The sequence below is a fragment of the Mauremys reevesii genome, linkage group 5, assembly GCF_016161935.1.
Source record: "Mauremys reevesii isolate NIE-2019 linkage group 5, ASM1616193v1, whole genome shotgun sequence".
Taxonomy (NCBI): domain Eukaryota; kingdom Metazoa; phylum Chordata; order Testudines; family Geoemydidae; genus Mauremys; species Mauremys reevesii.
Window position 1 is genome coordinate 104,254,470 of NC_052627.1, and position 18,641 is coordinate 104,273,110.

At 42.9% G+C, this 18,641-nt stretch overlaps 1 protein-coding gene across 2 annotated transcripts in view; it reads left to right on the forward strand.

The window, feature by feature from the left end:
* SEL1L3 (SEL1L family member 3) overlaps window positions 1-18,641 on the forward strand; it is a 69,133-nt gene that overhangs the window by 6,400 nt on the left and 44,092 nt on the right. For both annotated transcript variants that reach the window (XM_039539404.1, XM_039539403.1), the window contains exons 2-7: window positions 3,428-3,995; window positions 5,401-5,527; window positions 8,508-8,629; window positions 9,787-9,902; window positions 12,372-12,427; window positions 14,000-14,132. In XM_039539404.1, the coding sequence (XP_039395338.1) occupies window positions 3,428-3,995; window positions 5,401-5,527; window positions 8,508-8,629; window positions 9,787-9,902; window positions 12,372-12,427; window positions 14,000-14,132 (1,122 nt within the window). The remainder of the gene's footprint in view (window positions 1-3,427; window positions 3,996-5,400; window positions 5,528-8,507; window positions 8,630-9,786; window positions 9,903-12,371; window positions 12,428-13,999; window positions 14,133-18,641) is intronic.

Below are 18,641 nucleotides of genomic sequence, written 5' to 3' on the forward strand. Positions count from 1 at the left end.
ATAGCGTAGCTGAAGTCGAACTACCTTAGTTTGACCCCCCACCCTAGTGTAGACCAGACCTGAGAAGTGATGAGTCATACCATTAATGCATTAGAAAACTTTGTATAGTAGATGCCATTAAAAGCTCAACCTTTTCCTTTCCAGAGGGATTGTGGTACGGTGGTAGCTCTTCTTTTACATGTCAGAGTATACTATCATTACTGCAGGTACCCGGTGGTGGTAAATAATGAGTTTTTAATGGCACCCACTATACAAATCAATTTAAAGCAGCATAATTTCAGGACTCTGCTTTTGCTCTTTTGGTCTCCAATTGAAGTCAGTGGGGATTGTTTTGCTATTGATACTGAATGGGAGCCAAGACTGAGCCCTTTGTGCTGAATTTCTCATATTGGGGCTTTTGCACATATCTTAAAATTCAGCATGGTACAGTAGAGGACTATGGGCCATGTTCAGATCTTGTGTAAGCAGATACAATTTTATTGAGGTCAGTGGAGTTTCTCCAGAGCTGAATTTGGTCCAGCAATAATAAGAGCCCCCAATGACACATCATCATCATCCCTGATACTAATGGAATGATTTATAATAATGCCTATTCAGCCTTTTTCTTTTTTTGTTGCCTGGTATCAATGATGTTTCATAGGTTGACAATCCACTTCCTCGCTCATCATTGGTGAATAGGAAGCTTCCCCTGAAATCTGGCATGGCGATCGAACCAATGCCATCAAATTCAGTGGAATCTAACTCCCCTCCAATTAATAAAAAGTTTATAGCCCTTATGGATGTTAAAATAACTATGTGAATCAGCTGTAAACTAATGCAGTGTTGTCTTCCTGAGCCTATGGAGTGTTAGCATGTGAAATTAGCAGGACACTGTTCTGTTTTACTATTGCTGTTCAATGCCTACCCAATGTCTTGAGAAGATAACCTCATCGAACATCTAGGACAAGCACATATTATATAATGACCTTAGATCTGACCAAGGGATATTGGCAGATCCCCCAGCCAGTGCTGACTGGCAGCCTCACAGCAGCTGGAAGAATAAAGGAACTGTGAAACAAAGGGGTGGGGAGACTGCCACAGGAGCTAGCAGGCTAGAGAAGGGAAGTCCTGCCAGAAGATTGGTGACAAGCTGCCCACGCAAAACACCCCAGACAAGGGATGACTGTAACTATGGGCTGAAGAAGCCCACAAAGCCAAGTAAGGTAGAAAGGAGTTCTGGGTACAGTAGGAGGAATTGTTGAGGATTGATTGTCCCTGCCTGATTTAAGGGCCCTGAGCTGGAACCCAGTGGAGTAGGTTGGCGTGGGTTCGCCTACTGATCCCTCTATGGAGACTTAAGTACCAAAAGGTGTTCCCAGACCAGCTAGCCCTGGCCAACTATAAGGGGAAACATGTACACCCAAGAGGTACAGAAACAAAGACCTTCATAGTCCAGAATAGGACTATTATAGAGATTCAGACAGAAAAGGCTGACCGACTGCCCCTCCAGACTGAGCAAACTCTGTGCAACGGTTCTGTCTGACCAGAGGGGCGGGGGGACTGACACTTTAGTACCTCAGTCTACACTGCTGCAAATAATGACTACTGTGCTTTCCAACTAGTAAGTGCACTGCCATTCTGTATTTCATTCTTGTAATGCACTTTTGGATACTTTAGAAATGTTAATTAATCCTAGCAAAAATGTGATTGGGAAGTGGATTAGGTATTATCCCCACTTTACAGATGACTAATTTAAAGGTTTCTGTAGTAGGAAAATTTATTTTTAAAATTGTATTAATAAAAAGCTGACAAAACCACAGCTAAACAAAAACAAAACAAGGGTCCATCCTATAAATTAGGATAGGAGTTCTGATGGTCTGATCCTAAAATGTGCTTAGTGCCTCCTAGAGTAAGTAATTTCCTTGGCGGATAGGATCTTACCTGAGAAGGTTTGCAGGATATATCTATATGTATATTTGTTTGTGTACGTAATTCTGAGTATTTAAACTGGTCAAATATTAGCCTAAAAATTCTAACAATGTCTCTTCAATAATCCATATCTAGTTCCTGTATGAAAGGGTCTTTACATTTTGGGTGTCTAATACTGTATCTTACATTTTACATTTTAAAATGAGAAGAAACATGTGCAACATACCATTGCAAATATATTAAGAACATAAGAACATAAGAAAGGCCGTACCGGGTCAGACCAAAGGTCCATCTAGCCCAGTATCTGTCTACCGACAGTGGCCAATGCCAGGTGCCCCTGAGGGAGTGAACCTAACAGGCAATGATCAAATGATCTCTCTCCTGCCATCCATCTCCATCCTCTGACGAACAGAGGCTAGGGACACCATTCTTACCCATCCTGGCTAAAAGCCATTTATGGACTTAGCCACCATGAATTTATCCAGTCCCCTTTTAAACATTGTTATAGTCCTAGCCTTCACAACCTCCTCAGGTAAGGAGTTCCACAAGTTGACTGTGCGCTGCGTGAAGAAGAACTTCCTTTTATTTGTTTTAAACCTGCTGCCTATTAATTTCATTTGGTGACCCCTAGTTCTTGTATTATGTGAATAAGTAAATAACTTTTCCTTATCCACTTTCTCAACATCACTCATGATTTTATATACCTCTATCATGTCCCCCCTTAGTCTTCTCTTTTCCAAACTGAAGAGTCCTAGCCTCTTTAATCTTTCCTCATATGGGACCTTCTCTAAACCCCTAATCATTTTAGTTGCTCTTTTCTGAACCTTTTATAGTGCTAGAATATCTTTTTTGAGGTGAGGAGACCACATCTGTACACAGTATTCGAGATGTGGGCGTACCATGGATTTATATAAGGGCAATAATATATTCTCAGTCTTATTCTCTATCCCCTTTTTAATGATTCCTAACATCCTGTTTGCTTTTTTGACCGCCTCTGCACACTGCGTGGACATCTTCAGAGAACTATCCACGATAACTCCAAGATCTTTTTCCTGACTCGTTGTAGCTAAATTAGCCCCCATCATGTTGTATGTATAGTTGGGGTTATTTTTTCCAATGTGCATTACTTTACATTTATCCACATTAAATTTCATTTGCCATTTTGTTGCCCAATCACTTAGTTTTGTGAGATCTTTTTGAAGTTCTTCACAATCTGCTTTGGTCTTAACTATCTTGAGTAGTTTAGTATCATCTGCAAACTTTGCCACCTCACTGTTTACCCCTTTCTCCAGTTCATTTATGAATAAATTGAATAGGATTGGTCCTAGGACTGACCCTTGGGGAACACCACTAGTTACCCCTCTCCATTCTGAGAATTTACCATTAATTCCTACCCTTTGTTCCCTGTCCTTTAACCAGTTCTCAATCCATGAAAGGACCTTTCCTTTTAATAATTTTCCTATTAATAATAAAGTTTAACTCAGGCAGGTGGATATAACATTTTGAATTTTTTTTCCAGAGTTTTGTGCCATCATTTGGAAGAGAGACACTCCTGACAACGCCCGTTATCCCAAAGTCTGACCAAAGCATAGCTTCCGAAGATTTTATTCATTTAAACATTTTAGAAAAAAGAGTTCTTAACAATTCTGAGGTCTCAGTTCAGTATTTATGTTCTAAGCCTTGCACTGTCACTTTGGAAGCAGTAGCTTCATCGGAGTTCAGAACTGGTGTGTTAGTGTATAAGAAGAGGTGGAAGAATGAGAAGCATCTTCATATAAGTAGAACTCAAACAGTGCATTTGAAATTTCCAGACATCATGGTTTACAGAGATGATTATTTCATCAGACGCTCTATAATAGTGCATACTGTGATATTATATGCATGGATCAATCACAAACCTATTGGGAGCTATGATGCCAAACGGGATGAAAGCTACCTACAGGCAGTTGCCAAGAATTATACTTTGTTGGAAACTGTTCCACCTTGTGAGCGTCCATACAAAGATCACAAAGTATGTTTTAAGTGGAGCTCCGAGCATATGTGGAGGCTCCAGGCAAACAGGATACCTCAGTGCCTGCATGAGACTGGTAGGTACAATTACACGTTTCCTTTTTTTAGAGAGCTAAGGTGGGACCACAATGGCACATTAAATATATACTTTTATAGAAACTTATACATAGTTATTAGCAAAAATATTTTGCCAGAGGGATTTACTTTTGGTAGCAAAATGATTAAAAACAGTGATTTAAATAGCTTTGATTTAAATCAAAGCACCCTACTTCATTGGATACAAGAATGATAGGATCAGGCCCTAAAATGTATCTCCCTTCCTTCCCCCACACAGAAGACTAGCCTTTGGACTAAGAGTGCAAATGTGAAATTTCAGCCCAGAAAGAAACATTTTATGATACAGAAACAACTGAAAATAGGGTTTAGAATGCAATGTCCATCTCATCTGCAACTGTAGCTTTGCTATACTACACTTTATTTATAAACAAAATCTGAAGCATCCCTCTACATTTCCTAGAAAGGAACATAAATGAGTTAAAGCATATGGTGAGTCAGATTATGCTTTCATTTACACCCATCCACCCCTATTGAAGACAGTGTGTGGGTACAGAAGTAAATGCAGAATGTGACCCACTGTCTCAGGAAAAGGTCTATTATCACCAAAACTGAACAGGTTTTGCCATCTTAGGCCTTTATGGCTCAGTTCTGCCCTTGATTACATGGGTACTTCTGCCAGTGAAATCAGTGGGAGTGCACTCATGTACCTAGGGGTAGAATTTGACTCTATGTAGTTTAGAATGGTCTTACTTACATTATAGTCTATAACTGTTATGAGGCCATTATAGTGACCCAAAATTTTGTCTCCACTATAACTGAGCATTTACTATAATGTATTCAAAGGGCTTGGGACCCGAGAGTTGCTTCTTTTTTAGCATGTTCCTTGGTACAGCCGTCTTGCGTTATGATCCAGTGTGGCATTGCATAAGTCATGCCATCACACTGGGATGCAACATGACATCTCATGATTGGGTTTAGCCATGATTGTTCCACAAGCACAGCTTTCAGGCTGCAGGATATCTCTGTAGAAATCTAGTTAACCCACCGGTCTCAGTATGTCTAGGGAAACCTACGATCTGTCAGAAGTCTCTCAGGATCCTATTGGGCAGATCTGTGTCTAAAAACTGGAATTTTTGCCACATTTTGTGACCTCATTACCATTGATCCTAGCCTCAAAATAGCCATGAGGAATGGACCCCATGCTTCTTTCCCTCCTATGAGTAACCTCTCCCTGGGCTGCAGTGTATTGCATAAAGGACAGTTGACCTAACATTAGGGATTTGTTGTGTATTTGTGGGCTGACTAGATTATAACATTTGATCTATGTTACAAGATATTTCATTTAAACATTTAAGAGTGTATGAACGTGGGGTGTCAATGTGAATTGACATTTCTTGGCAGACTAAGAATGATTCCATTTGGCAGATGCTGTTGAGATCCTCAGTTTTCCATATGCATCAAGCGGAGAGAAGACAGGAATTGTGAAGAAGTTCAAGAGATTTCACAACAGAGAGCTTGAGACAATCAGGCAGCAACAGATTGATTACCCAAAGTAAGAAAATGCAAATCATGGAAGATGAGTATATTTAATTCCTAATGGCCAAAATCTGTCCTCAGAGCAATCCTTGTACAGAAAATCACAAGTAAAAAGCACTCTCCACTAATTCAGGCAAGTGATAGGGCAGCTATCCTGCTGGTGTTTATAAGGGTTTTTTTCAGTGGAGGAGAGAGGACAGGACTGAGATTTGCAACACCAAATAAACTTGGGCTAACTCCTCTTCCATCCTCCACTCCCTCAAAACATTCCAGCAGCACTGAAGTAAGGCTCCCCGCTTCTAAACTCCTTCCCAGGATATGCAGAGAAGTCGTACTTCATGAAGAACTCCGCTCCTGCAGCTTTCCCAGGCTTCCATTGCTCTTTGGTACCACACAGGGATCTGAGGGGGAAAGAAGTGGATCCCTACCCTTCCCCTGGGCTCCTGTTGCTCCCTGACCTCCCCTCAGTGCAACACAGAAAATGATCACTAGATTTGTATATCACCCCATGTACTAAAGGACAGGAGGTGTGGCTGCCAAACTTGCTGATCCTGAGGATCTGCGGGAATTAGTGGCCCTAGACACAGGCCTCTTAAATCATCCATGTGTAGAGGCTCTATTTTGATGCACTTTCTAGCTCCTTGCCCCTTTAGAACTGGTAGCATAGCATGGCACATGAGCCATGCTATAAGTGGCTCATCCACTGCAGCTGCATTCAACTTCCCCCTCTGAGAATCTGTGGATGGGAATATGCACTATTAACTCCCCTCTGCCTCACAATTTCCCTTCCCCTGCCACCAGGCCATGTCCCCTCTTTTACATGGAACACCACTTGTGCATTGTGGTGGCAAACCAGCTGCTGATAGCTACACAGTGAGTGGGAGGGGAAACGTGCTACCTCACAGCTTTTTCTCCACAGTCCCATTTACATGTGATTTTTTGTTCCTCTCCACATCTTACAGCAGAAGGGAGCAAACAGACCAAATTCAACAATCTGAAGCTTTCAGTCTTAATCAGGGATTTCTTTGAGTGCAGAAATCTCTGTAAGGACATATATTCCCCTTCAGAGAAGCAGATGAGCATAAGATAGTGAGAGAGGGCTAGAGAAATTCAGCCATCGCATGGGGCAGCTGCCTCTAGGCACTGTGCACCAAGGGGAAGCAGGAATCCTGGAGCATCTACTGGCCACGGCATTTTTCCCTGCCAGAGGATTATATTTTACAGTGAGATTTACAGTGACAGGAGGTGCTGACTCAGGCACTGTGTGCCTTGTGACAGCCATCAGAAGGGCCACATGCACACATTTGCAATCAGAGAATCAATAGGAATGCAGCAGTTAAGTTAGCTGTGTTGCCGGGGTGAAGGATGCACAGAGTGGTGTATAGGCATGAAGGATATGTATAAAGAGCACAGTCTCTCCCTGTGGATTTGTGTACACATAATTTATCAGATACTCTGCCTCTCAAACATACTCCTCAGAATGATGTGACATTCCCAGCTATCAGAGTGCACCAGTCTTACTATGTAACTACTCTCCTCCCATGCATTTTTCCAGGAAGAGAACATATAGTTATTAGTCATTAGGTTAACACACACTATTTTAGGTTTGAGGAAAGACATAAAATATCGTACATTAAATATCATTTCTAATGGAAATTGGAGTGAGTTGATCAAGCTTAAAGTATTTAAAATAAAGACATTTAAAATGTGCATTTTTCTAAACCCATAAAAATATGGAACTGAGGGATAGCACTTTTTAAAGATCATTAAAAGAAGGTAATTTATCAGAAGATACTATTAAATGTATTTTTAATGTACGTGGGGTTTTCAAAAGCACACAGCATTGAATTAAATCATCAAACTCCCATTGACTCCAGTGAGAGCAGAGTTAGGCCAATGCAGAGTTGCTTTTCAAATTGCAGCCTATCAGCCAAATTCAGCTTTTAGTGTCCTAGCATATCCACTGTGTAACTTCACTGAAATCAGTGGAGTTACTTCAGTTTATACCAACATGACTGAGAGCCGTATTTGGCCCTGTACAGACAGTTTCACTGTTATGTGATTTGTACAGGCTGCACTTTTACTTATCCTGTGACAACCTTGCAATAGCTGCACATGTCCATGTCACCCAGAGGTTGGATTCCTATAATAATTCTGAGCTGGACTTCCCCAGAGCATTTCCACTGTTTGCAGCTACCGCACAATGCACAGCTCATTTGTTCACAGGTTTCAGCAGCCCTGATTAGAAATCTCACACACACACGCCGCCCCCACCGTGGTGTCTATATGGGGTGCCTCTATAGTGGAGGATTTTTTTTCAGTTGTCAGTTGATTTTTTAACTCCTGACTGGTGTGGGACCTGGTGATAGTTGAGAGCTGCTCCTCTAGCATTGTTTGATAGTAATGTGTGTTCACCCCTCCCAACTTGTAGAGATCCGCCCTACTATCAAATCTTAGGTTGGCAGGTGAATACATCTTTCCTTTGGGCCCCAGGTTGTGAAGATTTGCTCTCCATTAACATCTGTCTCAGCCCACCCCTCCTTTCACACAGCTGGTACCCAAGGGAGGTCTAAGGGACTATGCTCCCTAGCCACACTATAATTGGTCCGTACACAGGGGTGCAAGAGTAGAAGACAGGCTATTGTGTCCTTCCCTTGTGCACCAGCAGAAGGGCTGGCCACAAGCTTGCCCTAAAGAGTTGCTTCTCCTCTCTAATCACTGTATAACTTGGAAAATCAAGCACAGTATCTGACTTCTCGGTGCTACATCAATGCAAACCTGCATATCCAAGAGGAGAGCTCAGCAGCAAGACTCTGAAATGGCTTGTTTTGTCCCAAGCAGTTGTAACTGCTCTGTGTTCTGTTTTGAAGATCATGAGAGTAAATGAGCTTTCCTAAACTAAAGTGGAAAACATGTCTTTAAAAATATGTAGACTTTAAAAATTGATATGATCTATATCCTCAGAGTGGGTTGTTTGTTTCTTTTTACTCATGCAGGTTCACTATTTCAGTTTGGCTTTATTTACTCCATCACTGTGAAAAGAATCTGTGTGGAATATTCTACTTTATTGACCCAGGAGAAATGTATAGTACCCCTGCTGTATTTCTAAATGAAGAAGGTAATAATAGTATAAGGCCTTCAGAGGAGAAATAATGTTATCATCCCTGCTCTGTAACAAAGAACAACATTTACAAACATTTTTGTAATGCCCATTTTACTGAACTCATGCCTGGCAGAATGCTCCATGTTGGCCCCGTGTGTTTGGAAACAAAAACTATCCAGTATATTATTAGAGTAAGATTAAGAAGAATTAAATTTGGCCACGGTATTTCCATAGGAATCTTTGCATCCGGCCTGGGCTATCTCAGAAAGTGCCAGTTTTCTTTTCTGATTTTGTTTTAAAAAACAATCCCACACTCTCAGGAGGATGAACTAAATATTATAGGTCTTTCCCACAGCTGCTGGCATCATGCTGTGACTAAGAGAGCAAACATAGTCTTTGCATGGGTAAGCAAGAGAATATGGAGTAGGAGGAAGGAAATGGTATTACTTCTATATATGGAATTAATGAGACTGGAACTAAAACAGTGTGTCCCGTTCTGGTGTCCACACTTCAAAAAGAATGTTGAAAAATTGGAAAGGGCTCAGAAAAGAGGTACTAGAATGATTCAAGTTCTGCCTTATAGTGACAGATGTAAGAAGCTCGGTCTGTTTATCTTATCCAAACGAAGGTTGTGGGGTGACTTGATCATTGTCCACAAGTATCTTCAATGGAAGAAGATTTCTGAAAGTTGAGGACTCTAACTGGAAAAAAGGCATCACAAGATCCAGTGGCTCAAAGCTGAAGCTAGACAAGTTCAGACTGGAAGTAAAATGCAATTTTTTAAACAGTGAGGGTAATTAACCATTAGGACAATTTACTTAAGGATCTGGTAGATTCTTTTGACTTCTTTTGAAGTCAAGACTGGATGTTTTTGTTTAAAAATATGCTATAGCTCAACTAGAGCAGGCTTGATGCAAGGCTTACTTGGTGAAATTCTGTGGACTGTGTTATGCAGGGCATCAGACTAGATAATCATAATACTCCATTCTGCTCTTAAAATCGCTGACTCTGTGACTAACTTCTGTGATTCTAAGTAGTATAGTCAAATTATCATTGTATTGCTTCACAGGACAGGGTTATTGTGAACAACATTTAGGAAGCCAGTTCCTAGCTTTCATATTTTTGTGGGTTTTACTTCTTTCTTTGTTTTCATTTGTTGCTGTGTTTGTCAGGTTATGTTCATATACAGATGCGCCTTGTCAAAGGAGAAGACCTTGCAGTGAAAACTATCTTCAGCCTTCCTCTGAAACAGTGGTTTCGACTAGATCTCTCTTTTAATGGAGGACAGGTATGTGTGGTGTCACAGCTGCCATCTTGTAGTTGAAGATGAGGGTAACAGTGTTTGGAGTTTGCATAGGGCTATTTATATTGGGTTATGCCACCACTATCCCCTTTTACAGACTGGGCAAAGAGAGGTTATATGATTTGCACATGTTCACACAGCAAAAGAATGAGAGACCTGAGATTTGAAACTAGGTCTTTTGATTTAGAGGCCAATGTCTATCACAAATCCACACACATTAGTCATTGCTAGCTCTAGTGTAGCTCTGCTGCTGCTAGAAAAGTGAATGTTTTCCAGTGCAATGAAGGACTGATTTTCTGTGGCTCAGTTCTCCAATCTATTAAGTATACTTCCACCTCCTCCTCTCTCTCAGTAATCTAAAAACTACCCTTCCCAGAAGCATGCCTCCCAGCTTCTTTCACTCCTAAAGAAAAAATATTCCACCTCCTATGAAATTTCCTAAGCTTTGCTTTCATACAGAGAACCAGTAGAATGCTGTTAAGAGATCACATTACAAAGTCCACTGCCCATAGACAAAACACATATTTTAAACCCCTATAATTTTAACAAATCTCAACCAGTTTTAACCAGACCACTAAAAGGCACATCTGTATCATTCTCCCTGCCTTATTTCTAGTCTCTACCATGAACCACTAATGCACTAGAGCTCTTTGAAAATGTTGGCTTCGTTTGTTTAAGTGTGCAAATCTTTTTTTCCTCTCATTCTCTTCATTCTTGAAAATGGCTGAATTGATTTCACTCAAAGTTTAAAAAACAACAACTAATTCATGGATTAAAAGAACCACAATGCCCAGTTTAGATCCAAAGGTAAAAAACGGACAAAACGGAAAATGACACTTTAAAATGAAAACATTTGTGCATCCTTAACTCCAGGCATCTGTAATATAAATATATAAATGGAGGAAAAGGTCAGGGTTCCACAAAGTAGCCTGATTTTCTTGCCAAAAAATCAGATAGCAATGTACATTTATTTTTAACTGACTACCTCATTTTAACGTGTGTTCTGTCTCCAACCTACTTTTTTAAATAGGAAATTAAAAAAGCCATTTGTTTCTGAATATTTTTAGGTGGCTTTTTTAACTTGTTTAAACTGCAGTGTGTAATTCAGGCCTCCACTTCTGGAAACAGGTGTGGACCTGGCTTGAAGCCCAGTTCACGTGCAGAAGTGAATGTGATTGTCAATATTAACAAAAGGCGAATAAGTCATTTCCTGTTGAAGGGGGTTGCCTATTGGTCACTTGGATGGGTAAATCAAGACATTATTCTGCAGTCTTAGGGTAGAGTTAGTTCACATAGACTTGAAGTAAAATCTCATGCTTTTCTCTATTGATATGAAAGGAGCATAAAAAGGTTCATCAGAGACCCTCCTGAGGCAGGAGGAACAAAGCCAGACAGGAGGACGGTCAAATGCTTAGAATGGTAACCTGGGACATAGAAGATTCAGGCTCTATTCCCTGCTCAGCCAGAGTCAAGTTGCTTAGTCTTGCTGTGCTTCAGTTGCTCATCTATAATAATAGCACCTGTCTCTCAGGGGTGTTGGGAGGGTAAATACATGTTATGTGAGGTACTCAGATATTACAGTATCAGGGGACCAATAAGTACCTAAGATGGATGGAAGCAGCATGACATGGTCTAGCCATGCAGAAGCCTCTCCACAGGCCCACTACAAGGTTGGGAGCAGCTGCTCTACAAGGCACACTCCTCCACTCCCCTCCAAGACAGGCTTCCGTGTGGTGCCTTGCCCAATACCTGTGAAGTCAGGCCGGATTCCTAAGGGAGGCTTAGGGCCCTTAGGGATATGGAGATTGGAGAGCAGCATGGATGGACAGCTCTCAGTTTGTGTTTAGCAGGAGCCCCCTTTCACTATAGAGTGTACAGGCCAAGCTCCACATACCTTCCTACTGAGGTAATATCAAGAGGAAACACCACACAGTAAACTTTGTGATGTTTCCCAAGATTTTACCACAAGGAAATGCCATATGGCTTTTTTGTATGTGTAGAGTAATAGAAACTCTATACACTGCTCTCCTCCTCTCACTCTTCCCCTCTCCCCACACATGCAATACCTATTGAGTAGCTATTTATTTCTTAGCTTTTCTAGGATTCACATCACTGTAGTATCACAAAAACATTAACGAATTACGTAGGGATTATTATCCCCATTTTATAGATGGGAAACTGAGTCAGCAAGAGATTAGAGGCCAGTTTTTTAAAGGTATTTAGGCACTAAAGATGCAGATAGCCACCTAGTGGGATCTTCCAAAGCAACTATGTATTTTCGAAAATCCCATTAAGCTGTTTGACAGTGCCCCTCTTAACATACCGAAAGATATAGCAGGATGCAAACGACAATTTTCAAAACTAAGAGCTAATGTGTATCAAGTAATATTATGGCAGTTAGCTTGCAATTTTTAGTCTATCACAACTGACATTTAATATTTTCCATTCTTTTAGATAGAAATAACCATTGTTGGGAAGAACCTGAAAAGGCACCAGCATCAATCTTTTAAGTAAGTGAAACATTTCCCTTTGCATAATAATGTGGTCGGTGTTTGGTTGTGGGGCATGGATGGGGAGGGGAGGGCAGGGAAGAGGGATGTAACTGAAATTCCAAAACTGATTTTCCAAATCTTTCTACTCTGCCTCTCTGACACTATTCTTTACCCACTTGTGTCACTACAACAATCATAGGGCTAGATTATGTTACCTGTACACATGTTGAATACATCATGAGAAATCATTCTGAAGTCAATGGGACTATTTGAGAAGTAAGTTACTACTCAGCAGGGGCGGCTCCAGGCACCAGCGCACCAAGCACATGGCTGGGGCTACAAGCCGCGGGGGGCGGCCTGCCAGTCGCCGTGAGGGCAGCAGTCAGGCTGTCATGCCTGCGGGAGGTCCGCCGGTCCCATGGTTTCAGCGGAAATTTGGCAGCGGGTACGCCAAAGGCGTGGGACCGGTGGACCTCCCAAATCCGTGTTACCAGTGGACCTCCCCCAGGCATGCTGCCAAAAGCCGCCTGACTGCCATGCTCGGGGCGGCAAAATATATAGGTCTGCCCCTGCTACTCAGCATAAGTAAAGATATTGCAGTCTAGTTCATAGGGTCTTATCAAAGACCACTGAAACTAGTAGAGTAAAATTTACTTCAGTGGGCTTTGAATCATCTGCTCTTAAGGTGAAATCTTGGCCCCACAGAATCAATGGCAAAACTGACATTGACTTCAAGAAGCCAGGATTTCACCTGGAGGGTCCAGATTTGCTCCTCTTAAGTTGATGACAAAATTTCCATCAACTTCAGTGGCGTGAGGATCATGCCTCTAGTGTCGACGGTTGGGGGTGGCTCCTGTATTTGTACTGTCCCACTGACTTAGTGCTCTTTCTCCATCCCTGACTCCAAGCTATTAGACCATTTTTCTTCTTAAAATCTCATGATAAATTATTCGTTTTACCTCTAGCATACAACTGACTCTCTTGTGCAAAGAGTTTTAGGATTCCTTTAATAAAGGAATACATTATATTTCAAGCTTTGGTGTTTACTCTTTTTCCTCTCCATTCTTGTTTACAAAATGTGAATTGTGTAAGATGCATTTGTAGATATTCATTGTGACAATGGACTCATAGTAAATATATAAAAAAAGTCAAGATCTTTGTCTGGATTTTGGAGACAAAAAACTAGGAAGAAAGATACTTCAAATGTGCAAATCATGTCAACAGACAAAAAAAATTAGCGGTTCTAAAATGTTTGTGAAACAAAATGTTTGTTAAATCTTTTTTATGGGTTTTTCTACACAGGGACACTCATGAAAATTAATCTGAATTAACTACAAGTGTGATTTAAAAGTGGATTAGCTAAATCACATTAAACCCCTGTATAGACAAGCTCATTCAGAACTAAAGTGGCTTTACTTCAGTTTAACTGCCTTGACTTCCAAAGAGACAGTAAGAGTAAAAGGATAGGGAACAGAAACAGATGTTTGGGATGAATTTAAGGTAGTCTCTACCAAAGTATGAGACACAGAGTTCTTGTTTGCTTCATGATACCTCCAAATACTCAGAGCATTTATGTGTCTTGTTTTCAAGTTTTAGGGAAGATTTCTATTATGACGACATGGCTGGATACTTTGTTCTTGGAGGCAGTGGGTACGCACCTGGCACTGAAGGGTTCTTTGGACCTGTGAAATACTACCGTCTTAATATTCTGGAAACAAAACAGGTAAATGCATACAGTATGGATGTGTCTAACTACTGGGGCCCAGTTCCGCCATCATTTCACCTTGGAAGTTCCACTGATGTCACTGAGAGTTCTGAGTGCAGACCGATGACAAGATCAGATCCTGTGTATTTACTAAAGCCACAGCAAATGATAAGCTTGTCATCAATCATTACTGAATTTAAGGGTTACATCAGTATGTGATCATGGGTTCTGTTAAGATCTAGTTACTTTAGATGCCTACAAAATGTGTACACCTGCTAATACATTTTCATGAAGGGGTTCCTAAAGGAAGGCTCCTTATCCCATATAGAAGGGCCTAAATAAATGTCTTGATATTAAAAAATGCTGAGTGCTATTTAGTTATAGCAGACATGATACTGAACACAATGGATGAAATTCTGACTCCCTTAAACTTAATGGAAAATGTCCCATTGGTTTCAGTGGGGTCAAGAACTCATCCCGTTGTGTCCTGGTCTACGCTGACTGCTTGGTATGGTCTGCATCATGTCATCTGACTCAAAACAAAGGCATTCAAAAATGATAACAGTTTTGTTGAAAACAATCCTTTATTTTTGCACACGTCCATTCCAATGTAGGAGTGTACTCACTCTGAGAACAGCCGGTAGAAAATTTTCCCTCAGTAGTATCCCTCGGGCTGGCTCTGGTGCCCCCTAGGGATCGTGCGTTCATAGTACTGATATAAAGGGTCCTGCCAACCCACAGCCCCCTCAGTTCCTTCTTACCGCCTATGACAGTTGCTGGAACTACCTTGTCCTTGCAATCTGTTTCTGTTATTAGATAGTTAGGTTATCAGAACTTGGTCTCTGAGCTTTAACCCCTATGCCACAAGCCTATGCCTGTGAGTGATCCCCATTCCACCTGCCTTAAGTGCCTGGGGGAAGCTCACATGCGGCAATGTTGTAAGATCTGTAAAGACTTCAGGCCCTGCACCAAAAAGGGTAGAGACACCAGATTGAAATTTATCCTCATGGAGGCAGCGCTAAAACATCCCTTGGAGGTGGGTCACTCAGACTTGACACTGAGCACTTCAGTCTCAGTAAGGAGCTCCCTGGCTGCTGTTCGGGACCCTCAGTGCTGTTCTTCATCACTGGTACCAAGGAGATGTGGTACTCCTTCCACATCTCAAGAGCCTCACCACCATCCACCATCTCCAGTACAGAAGAAAAGTGCTCATGCAAGAGAACCTCGGCACCATTTGCCATTCCTCTATCAGACCTCTATCAGAAGAAGACCAATAGAGGTCGATTCCCAACCCCAAGGTCAGCAGGGCAGGAAGAGTAGAGTGTGACCAGCATCAGCTGTGTGGCGCCATTGATTCCAGCCCCGTAGCGGGTACAGTTATGGACTCACCTATGCAGGAAAGCCACCAGAGTTCCAGTGCCTTGGCAGTACAGTCAATACCAGAGGTATTCGCCACAGCAAGAGACTTACTCTCACTGCTGGTACCAGCGTCTCCGGCTATGCAGGAGCTGACCGAATGGAAGGACCTCTGTGGCACCTAGGTCTCAGGTGCCTTTCAAAGGGAAACCATGATGGCCCAACACCAATTTCCTCCCTCTCAGCACTGGTCACTGGCACCGATCATCACCGTACCTCCCTGGTCTCCAGGAAAGGAGTCTTTGGAGTCGGACTTGGAGGCAGAGTCTCTCGCCGAAGCTGGCACCATCACTCCAGTTGGCACTATTCTCCTATGGACCTGGGCCAAGGCATCCCACCCTTGGTGTGGCCAGCAGATCGGTGGCAGATACCAGCACAATGGCCATTCTGGAACCCCTGGGCTTTCTCACCAGTGCAGGGGCCCCAGTCCAGAAGGTCATACTCTGTGGCATCTGAGTCCAGAGCACTACCATCGCATCACTCAGAGCAGGATCCAGGCTCCAGTATCAAGGCCAACGCCGAATACCAAGAGCCAGCACTTGGAGACCTATCCAGTGCCGAAGTTGAAGAACAGTGCCTCTTACCTTTTCAGGCTTCTTCCTCCTCTTCTGATGAGGCAGTGGTGGGAGCAGATATAGCACCCTCTCAGGATGACTGTAGGGCTCATTAGGAGCTCCTTAAGAGAGAGAGGCCCAAAACCTGGGGATCCAGGTAGAGTTGGTCAGGGAGTCCTCCCATGCTTTGGTGGATATTCTAATGTTAACGGGCCCATCAAGAGTAGTACTGCCTCTTAATGAGGTCATTATGAACCCCATCAAAGCAGTGTGGCAGACCCTAGCGTCCATTCAGCCGATGGCAAAGACGACTGAAAAGAAGTACTTTTTCCCAGCTAAGGGTTATGAATTCTTATATACACATCCACATTCAAGCTATTTGTTTGTGTCAGCAGCCAATGAGTGGGAGCAACAGGTGCTAAAAGGGCCATCACCCAAGGCCAAAGACGCCAAAAAATTAGAGTTTTTCAGCAGAAAGTGTGTTTGACAGGTGGCCTTCAGGTCAGGATCGCGAACCAGCAACCACTCCTGAGCAGATATGATTTTAATTCCTGGGACTCTGTGCTGAAATTTAAGGAGTTGTTACCCCAGGAATCCTGACGAGAGTTTGCAGTTCTCGTGGAAGAAGACAAATCAGTGTCAGAGGCATCCCTTCAAGCAGCCTTAGATACAGCTGACTCTGCAGCCCAATCTATGGCCTCAGTGGTGGCGATGTGCAGCAGCTCATGCCTTCAATCCTCAGGTCTACCACATGAGGTCCAACAGACTCTGCAAAAACTTCCTTTTGAGGGCATATTGCTCTTTTCCAAGAAGATGGACTCCAAGTTGCACAGCCTAAAAGACTCCAAGGACACTCTGAAATTCCTAGGTCTTTATACACCAGCACCCACAAGGAAACATAAATAAGCCTCAACCAGCCTCTCAATTCTTCCTGCCACCTGCCCTGCAAGACTCTCACAGGAAGAGGAGCAGGGGCTTTAGGAAACGACGTCCTCCCCAGTATTCGTCTGTGTCCATGCCTGCTCCCTCCCAGACACTCTAGTGGGTCCAAGCAGGCCTTTTGATGGTACACTTGGAGACAACATACCAGGACAAAACTTGGATCCAACCTCCCCAGTATTTGTGGACTGTGTATTCCATTTCTATCAGGCGTGGGCCTGTATTACAACAAACCACGAGGTGCTAAGCATGATAGCAGTAGGATATACCATTCAATTCACTTCTTCTCCACCTCCCCATGCCTCTTCAGGGACCCGTCTCAGAAGCATCTTCTAGCCCAAAAGGTGCAGTCACTCCTAAGTGTGGGAACCATGGAAGAGGTTCCACCAGAGTTAAGGGGTCGAGGGTTCTACTCCCGATACTTTCTAATCCCAAAAGCCAACGACGGTTTCATACCAATTATGGACCTGCAAAAGCTCAACGGATACATGAAGAAGCAAAAGTTCCACCTGGTCTCCTTGGCTTCCATCATTCCCTTCCTGGATCCAGGAAACTGGTATGCCACCCTCAATTTGAGGGACACGTACTTCTGTATCTCGATTTTTCAGGAACACAGAAGGTTTCTCAGGTTCACCGAGAAGCACATGCACTACCAATTTGCGGCTCTTTCGTTTGGCCTGTCAGCGGCCCTTCAGATGTTCACAAAGTGCATGGCAGTCACAGCCTTCCTAAGGAGGCAAGGGATTCAGGTCTACCCTTACCTCGACAACTGGCTGGTCAGAGGTCACACCAAGAGCCAGGTGGAGTCCAAGATAAAGTTAATCCAGTCAATATTCCAGGATTTAGATCTGCTGATAAATACGCAGAAGTCTACCTTCTCCCCAGTTCAAAGGACAGAGTTTTCTGGGGCGATCCTCGACTCTGTCCAGGCCAGAGCCTTCCTCCCAGAAGCATGGTTCCAAGCAATAGTGATGCTTATAGAGAGCCTCAGAGATCACCCATCACAACAGCAAGGAACTGCTTGAAGCTCCTGGGCCACATAGCCTCATGCACCTATGTAGTGCAGCATGCGAGACTTCAACTCAGACCTCTCCAGGTGTGATTGGCATCCGTATACTTGCCAAACCAACACCATTTGGCCACAGTTATCACAGTTCCCTTGTCGATGATCACCTGCCTCAATTGGTGGCTAGACCCATTGGCGGTACATGAGGGAGTCCCATTCTTAGGACCCCAACCATCAGTGTCTCTCATTACAGATGCTTCAGCGATGGGCTGTTCGCTTGAATTCCCTCAGAGCTCAGGGCCTCTAGTCTCTGGAAGAGCTCTTGCTGCACATCAATTTCAGGGAGCTCAGGGCAGTTTGCATGTTTGCCAGGCATTCCAGCCCCATGTGGCAGGCAAGAAGGTGTCAGTTCTCACAGACAACACAATGGTGATGTTTTATATCAACAGGCAGGGAGGAGGGTGCTTCTCTCACCTGTGCCAGGAAGCACTTCACTTGTGGGAGTTTTGCATAGCCCACTTGATCAACCACAAGGCCTCCTATCTGCTGAGATTGCAGAACGAATTAACAGATCACCTTAGCAGATCCTTCTTCAAACCATCACAAATGGTC